The following is an 8,354-nucleotide window of genomic DNA, read 5'->3' on the forward strand; positions in this document are numbered from 1 at the left end:
AATAATAATAATAATAATAATAAATTACTATCAATCGTGTTTGGGTTTATTTTCTTAAATTTCAAAGCATTTAGTTATTTACATTTACCCCAAACTAGAGATTTATTTAGTCTCATATGAGATCCATTATTGATTATCTTTGCTACTCGTGAGAAATTTAAAAAACAAAAACAGATCTTGTCCTACTCCTAAGATGCTTTTAGGGTGCCTTTGTTGTAAAAAACTGTTTTCATATTTTAAGAAAATGTTTTCAGAAAATAGAGTTGAATTTTCATTTTCAGTTTTCAATGAAAATTTTAGAAAATGCATTTGGTTGGAATCGGTGGGGTTTTCATTTTCCGTCTTAGAAATTTGGAAAACTGTAAAAATCACTTTTCTAATTTACATACAATTTGGAAGACTGAAAATTTTTATTTTCTTAGAAAAATTTGGAAACTAAACGAACCAAACGCGTTTTCAAAATTTCCTTTTTTCTTGAAATTTTTTCCTAAAAAACTGGAAAATTTTCCATAACCAAACGCACCCTTAGTTTTACAGACATCTTGTCTTTCACACTTGTTACACTAGATTGATTGAGAGTAGATTAGGGTTGGAACGAAGTCATATGGTAGTTGACATTGTTGGTGGTTGGATGAACCGATGTCTGATGGTCTCTTAAGGGGCTACAGAAGGGGTTCGACAACATAAGGAAGACGTTATTTCAGACCGAAAGCAATGGTATCATCGTCCCGTAACAATGGTCGGCGTTGGCGATTGCTTGATTTTGTCCAGCATTAGAGGATGGTCGAATGTCTGAGGGTCTCTTGATAGTTGAGAGTTATGTCCTGAATGGAAGCGGCCCCTTACGGGTGGGTGGGTTGGGACAAGGATAACTTATTTTGAAACCTCATGAGCAATTCCCGTAATTTTTAAATGTAATTTTGCCCTCATATATATTGCACATGTTGTGACTTAACTGATCAAAAATAACGGAACGAACCAAAAAGACTGTCTATAAACATTTTTAAAACCCAAAAAATTTTAACTAAACCAAAAAAAAAAAAAAAAAGTTAAAACGAAACTAATGTATGATTTACCCTAGGTATATACATTTCAAAGACAACCACACATGACGCCACCTACTACCTCCCTTTGGAATAGCGCCTGTTTTGTTTTTTAACATGTATCATGTGATCAACATACATACGCCCAAAAGACTAAACTGCCCACTCCACTCCCTACTGGTAATATCTACGGATACATCAAACCAAGCCAAAAAGACTAAAATGGAAACCCCTGATGCAGAAACACCGCCGCCCACCGGCAACGCCGCTAGGCTGGCAATCATGGAGCTAGCAAACATGATCAGCGTCCCTATGTCGCTCAACGCGGTGGTTCGCCTGAACGTCGCTGACGCCATATGGCAAAACGGCTCAAACAAACCCCTATCCGCCGCAGAGATTATCCCCCTTATTCTACCTTCCGGTGCCGGAGATCCCGAAAACCTGCAGCGTATCCTCCGCATGCTCACTACCTATGGTGTTTTTAACGAACACATCATCTCCGGTGATACCTTACAACGAAGGTATTTTATCAAATTTTATAAAATCATATAATAAATTTCTTTTATGTTATTTGTTACGATGATTAAAGTCCTCTACTTACTGGATTCGTATGCCTGATTATAGATACTCATTGACGGAGATAGGGAAGACGCTAGTGACAGATGAAAACGGATTGTCGTATGGGGCATACGTTCTGCAACACCACCAGGAGGAGCTGATGAAGGCGTGGGCGGTGGTGCATGAGGCGGTGGTGGATTCATCGACGGAGCCTTTCGTGAAGGCGAACGGCGGTGAAACGGCGTATGGCCTCTACGGGAAGAAACCGGAGATGAATGATCTGATGTTGAAGGCAATGTCGGGAGTCACAGTGCCGTTTATGAAGGTAGTTCTTGAAGGGTACGACGGCTTTAATGGTGTTGAACGGTTGGTGGATGTAGGTGGCAGCGCCGGCGATTGCTTGAGGATGATTTTGCAGAAACATTCGCACATTAAAGAAGGTGTTAACTTCGATTTGCCTGAAGTTGTTGCAAAAGCTCCTAAAATTGATGGTGAGTTGTACGTTTTTGTAAAATGAAGTTCTCAGTTCTCACACACAAAAACACGTAATGTACGTGTACTACTTATGATGCATAAAGTACATGTTTGATGGAAGTTGTCTGGGTTTCTATTTTCTAAGGATAATATTGACTTTTTGTGCAGGAGTGACTCATGTTGGTGGTGATATGTTTAATTCAATTCCAAATGGTGATGCAATCTTTATGAAGGTAAATTAGTTTTTAAATGGCTTAAAATATAATATAGAGGGGTGCGTTTAGTGATCTATTTTAAAACTATTTATTTGATATTGATTAGTTATATCAAATTATATTTTAATATAAAAAATAATTAGACATGGTCCAAAGAGTGTTGTTTGAATGACCCGTTTGATCTAATTATTGAAATTTTATTTTCTAAACGCTTTACAAACGTATCTATTATTTTATTTTTAAATCTATGATTTTTGTCTTATGTTATTTTTATTTTATTAATGATTTGAATCTTAACCTTTGGTTGAGGTATCTATCCAATGGTGTAACTTTTTTGAACAATAAAAACGCAATCCATAACTTTTTTAATGTTTGGAACAAGTATTTATTTATGACTAAAACACATAAACTATTTGTGTAATTTACTCTTATATAATTTTGTTACGTATTATAGATTTTTAATGTAACCCAACTACTAAAATTTATCATCATTAGGAAATTAGTTATTTTGTTTTTTATATACCTGAATTGTCCGATACTATATTTATCGAACACATTTTTATTTCTTTCGTTTCATACGTGAACATATATTTATCGTTTAATTATATTTATTTTTGGATTAAATTTATTTGATCATAAATTAGACTTTACTTTTATTTAGAAAACAATCATCCCTAATAAATAAAAATCTTTTTTGCCACTTGTCATCTTCTTAGACATTTCGCCACATGTCATTTTCTTATAATTTAGGTTTTGTTTTTACATAGTCTAGAAAAATTACACATTGGATTTTTTAAATAAGGAAGTTTTATAAGGGTTGAAAATATTGATTCCTAATTTATGGGGATTAATTTTGGGGAACTCATTTGGAGGAATGATTTGGGCAATTTTAAATGAATATAAGTTCAAAGCAATTAGTTAATATCATAGCAAAAGGACGTAATTTCCTTTTTTGCTTTTTCATATATATCATATATGGGCATTAAAATTTTATTATTTACCCTTTTGACAATTCAGGTTTCTAAATAAGTGAGTTTGTACATACGATCTATTGAATGGTTCATTGTAGTATCTTACATTCATTTCTTTCAATAGTTATCCTTATTAGTATATAGAATTATAGATTGAAATACTTATGTATTCATCATTTAAGTTGTATTTAATTCGAAATTTTACTTTAAAAATGATTAATGTTTAAACTTTGATCAAAACCCGTGTAATACACGGGTCTTACACCTAGTATGTTAATATATATAAGGTTCCACAATGTAAAATAATATCATATTATTCTAATAAATTTTAGAATAAAAGTTGAATATAAATTGTGAAAGAAAATGATCTTTTCATAACTAAACATATAAATATTAAAAAAAATTACATTGTTGTAAGGAAGGCTTTTCGCCCATAAAATGAGAGTAAATTCTCTGCATACAGGCTAAGAAAAAGGATAAAGAAGTAATGTTATTTTAGATTATCGATTTTATCGTATCCAAAATAATCAATTATTCCACCCCAACCGATAAAAGTAATTCATGAATTTGTCAATTTTGTGATGTTCAGTGGATTCTAACGACATGGACAGACGATGAAGTGAAAGCTATCATGACTAACTGTTTTAAAGCAATTCCAATTGGAGGAAAGTTGATTGCTTGTGAACCAGTGTTACCTGATGAGACCAACGACAGTCATCGCACACGAGCCTTGCTTGAAGGTGACATCTTTGTCATGACAATTTATCGTGCCAAGGGTAAACATCGGACTGAAGAGGAGTATTGTAAACTTGGCAAATCTGTTGGGTTCAAAAGTTTTCGAGCTGTTTATATCGATCATTTCTACACGCTTCTTGAATTTGGAAAATGATCTAACTTTCATTTTACTTGAAACTGGACCCAATGTACCCTTTATAAGGATGATAAAATAATTCTAGCAATGTAATTTAAAAAGACGTTGCAGTATGGGTTCGTTTGAGAACCCTTGGTTAATTGAGAACTATATGGAAACGTAGATCTTGTTTGATTCATGAGTTAAATCTTTATTTACAGGAGAGCATATTTAGCTATAATGTAATTAAGAGCATTCAAAATAACCACGGAGGAAGCCAAACAAACAAATGATGGTTCACGTATATTACTTGTTAATTTTGTGTCGTCACATGCCAATTACTCCTTTGTATACTAAGAGCATACGGTATGGGCCATCAACAACGTAGACGTGCCTACGTGGCATCTCCATAACGACGCCGTAAGAACATTATGACATGTCTCGATTGCATTATGACATTTTGCAATGGGAGAGTAAGCCAATCAAATCATTTTTCTTCCTCTTTTCTCTTTTTCTCTCTCTACCACTTAACATGTTATAACATGTAATGTCCCAAAAATAACAAGTAAAAATTTAATTTTTAATCAATTAAACCCTTCATTCATTTGTTCCAAAAGAAAATAAAAGTAATAATATTCTCAAAACATCTGAGTAATAATCACAAATAGCCAATGCGGAATAAACTTTGGGGATGCAGTGCGATCATGTCGGACCTTTCCCTCTGGAACTGGAAGTATCTGAAAAATATTTAAACCACAAACCGTAAGCACAAAACTTAGTGAGTTCTCCAAAATACTGCATATAATACATATCAACGGGCCCAAACCGTGCATTGGGCCCAACCCATAATAACGGGTCTAGCCCCAAATATCAATAGGCAAAACCCAACATACAAATGGGCCCAGCCCAAACATGCAAGCGGGCCTAGCCCAACATACAGTGTGGGAGTCACAAAGACAGCTAACATCGTATACAGTATAGTGAGAAGACTCACCTGACTCACGAAATCAGCTAAACCACAACTCAATGCCCCACAATAGATGTTATAACACTCCTATCAAAATATACAAGGTCCAACCTTAGTCTATACACTAGAACCAACAATCTTGCCCAAAAGTCAACCCATGTCATTAAGTCAACGGTCCAAGGTCAACCCTTAAAGTCAACTGCCCAAGAATCACCTCAGTGATTCGCCATGTCGTGGCCTTCCATTGGCCACATCGTGGAAACGTAAAGACAAAACAGTCGAGAAGCTTCCTAGTCGCCTCGACGTGGCGGCCGTAGTGCCACAACGTGGTAGCTGGGTCTTAACAACTTAAGTGATTAAGTTGCTTTCTTTGTCCTTAAGAGCTCCAAAGCTCTGATCTAGTACCCCCCAAAGTATTAATGGATAAAGTTTCCACCTTTATCCCTTAAGTCATCCAAATAAGCCAAAACTTCTAACGCTAAGTCCTTAATGACAACATAAGATATGAGTTAACTCATTAAGCTCTTAATCAACCAAGTCACCCAAACAAACTTTTTAGAAGACATTCATAACCAAAATACAGCATAAAAATCTTTGCTTTATGGACATGCATGTCCAATGCATGTCTCACCCAAAATAGGTCAAAACCAAGGAAGAAAAGGGCTCAAACTTGTGCATTAGGCCAAATACACCAAGGAACACTAGATCTGGAACATATAACTTCAAATGGACCTGAAGGATCCATAAAGTTGCAAGCTTTATGGAATCCATTCCTTTAAACTCTCACAATATGAAGAAAATGGATAAGAACCCTAAATCTAGAAGCACAAACTAGAAAGCTTGGAACTTGAATACTTACAAGGGTCCATAATATGCTCAAGATGGTGATGATGAAGTTGCTTTGTAACACCCATAAAAATCACAAGAAATTTAAACTTTTTAAAACCAACCCAAATTCACAAATTGTATACAATCATAGTTTTCAAAACATTTTCAACATTAGAGTCTCCCAAAATCATAAGTCAATACATGAGGATGTGTACGGTCACGCCTTCGCCTTCCCGCATTCATCTGAAGTACCTGAAACATAACCCAATACTGTAAGCCAATGCTTAGTGAGATCCCCCAAAGTACCAACACACAAACAAATAACATATACTATAACAGCATGTCGGGTCCAATCAACCATCGGGTGGAATACCCCCAGGTGTAGCACCTGGTTCTTGGTATGTATTTTTATTTAAGTAGTTTTGCATTTTTGGCCTTGGACTCGGCGAGTTGAAGGACCAACTCGCCGAGTAGAAGCGAGATGAGGCGCGGGATTTAAGTGATGGATTCGTCGAGTCGGGTCCCGGACTCGACGAGTAGACTCTGACTGGACAAAAACCCTAATCCGAGGGTTTGCACCCTATTTAAACAATGTTATGACGGCCACAACGTCCCTTATGCTCCCAGAACACCTCTCATTGAAACCCTAGCCGTTTTTGAAGCAATCTAAGCCTTGTTGGTGGATTTTGGTGCTTGTGGTCTTAAGAAGGAAGGAGAAAGGCTTGAGGAAGCAAGTAAAGACCAAGGGAACCCGAGTTTGTGCACCTTCTACAGTTCATTGAAGGTAAAAAGCTGTAACCTTGCTCTTTCATTTGTTAGATCCCTTTTTGGGGAGATTTAGGGCTTTTATAAGCCACTTTTGATGGCCAACCATGATTGCAAACATGGTTGGGGGTTAGAGCTTCTAAATCATGTCATTAAAGGAGTCACAAGGCAGTTGGGGACTACTTTTGCACCCATGAAAGGCCCCATGCATCTTAACAGCTTGTTTTATGTCTTTTTGAGCTCAAAGTCCCATGCAAGCACGTAAAGTTTGTAACTTTACGTGCTAGATCGATTATAGAAGCTTGGATCTATCTTTTGATCAAAGGTTGTACATCAGAATTCAAGGATTTAGAGTGTGGACATGACTGACTCGGCGAGTCCGTTCTTGGACTCGACGAGTCCGAGGCTTTGAGCCCCATATCTGTTGAGGGTCAAAGGAACCCAGTTGAGTGTTAGAAGGGTTGTAATCGGACAGGAAGAGTTACCCAATGTATTGGACGTGATTTTAGACCTGGAGTTCATGGGACTCGACGAGTGCTAGAACAGACTCGGCGAGTCCAAGGCAATCTTCTTAAGGATGAAGATGAACTCGACGAGTTGTTCATCAACTCGGCGAGTCGAGGACAGAACTTGTTCATCAGATGAAGGTGAACTCGACGAGTTGTTCATCAACTCGGTGAGTCGGATGAGTTTCATGCGATGTTCATGTGAGGGAGGAACTCGTCGAGTTGACGACCCAACTCAACGAGTCGGGTCATGGATAAGGACGAGTAAAGGGTAAGGGACTCGGCGAGTTGACGGCCCAACTCGGCGAGTCGGGTCAACTTGAAGTTGACTTTGACTAGACTTGGACTGACCCTGTTTAGGGTTGTACTGGCTGTGTGTTGACTTGAAGGTCGTCGTGTAGGGATCGAGGAGTCGAAGGGAGTCGACTTGTGCGCTGAGGATAATTCAAACACTGCACGACATTGAGGTGAGTTACCTTCCAGTAGGGGTGGGTCTAAGGCCACAATGCTGGCCCACCAAAGACGAGTATTTGTAAGATGATGGTCTTTGTGATAATTATCTTGGTTTGGTTATGTGCTTTGGTCACGAGTATTATCTGCATGATATGTTACGTGTATAGTAGGGATTAGGATCCCTGACAGCGGCCCTTAGGGCCGTGGGGTAGGTCAGTACCCGGATATGCCTGACTGTATGATTGTACCTTGCTGTTGTATGCTAGTGGTAGGGGGTGGAATAGTCCCCAGTTACCGGTTGAAAGATACCGATGATGGTTACCGGTTGAAAGATACCGATGATGGTTACCGGTTGAAAGATACCAATGACGATTACCGGTTGAAAGATACCGATGTTGGTTACCGGTTGAAAGATACCGATGACGATTACCGGTTGAAAGATACCGATGTTGGTTACCGGTTGAAAGATACCGATGATGATTACCGTTTGAGAGATACCGATGATATTGTATGGTATGTGGTATGATGAGGGAACTCACTAAGCTTTGTGCTTACGGTTTCGGTTTTGGTTTCAGGTACCTCTTCGTCTAAGGGGAAGGAGCTGGCGGCGTAGCATCACATCACACACACATATGATTTCCGCATGGAGTTTTCTGGGATTGTACTCTGATATGTTATTATTCTATGGCTTGGGTTTTCAGACATGATACATTGTTTTATGAGA

The 8,354-nt window shown here is 37.8% G+C and overlaps 1 protein-coding gene across 1 annotated transcript; it reads left to right on the forward strand.

Annotated features, from left to right (window-relative positions):
- The first annotated feature begins 1,165 nt into the window (after positions 1–1,165).
- On the forward strand, positions 1,166–4,310 carry LOC145159125 (O-methyltransferase family protein). The gene is made up of 4 exons (XM_079078033.1): positions 1,166–1,564; positions 1,668–2,092; positions 2,244–2,308; positions 3,851–4,310. Exons 1-4 carry the CDS (start codon positions 1,266–1,268, stop codon positions 4,148–4,150), a joined length of 1,089 nt encoding a protein of 362 aa, XP_078934159.1. The 5' UTR covers positions 1,166–1,265; the 3' UTR covers positions 4,151–4,310.
- The last annotated feature ends 4,044 nt before the right edge of the window (positions 4,311–8,354 follow it).

The sequence above is a fragment of the Lactuca virosa genome, chromosome 2 (assembly GCF_052849685.1).
Source record: "Lactuca virosa cultivar CGN04683 chromosome 2, Lactuca_virosa_CGN04683_v6, whole genome shotgun sequence".
Taxonomy (NCBI): domain Eukaryota; kingdom Viridiplantae; phylum Streptophyta; class Magnoliopsida; order Asterales; family Asteraceae; genus Lactuca; species Lactuca virosa.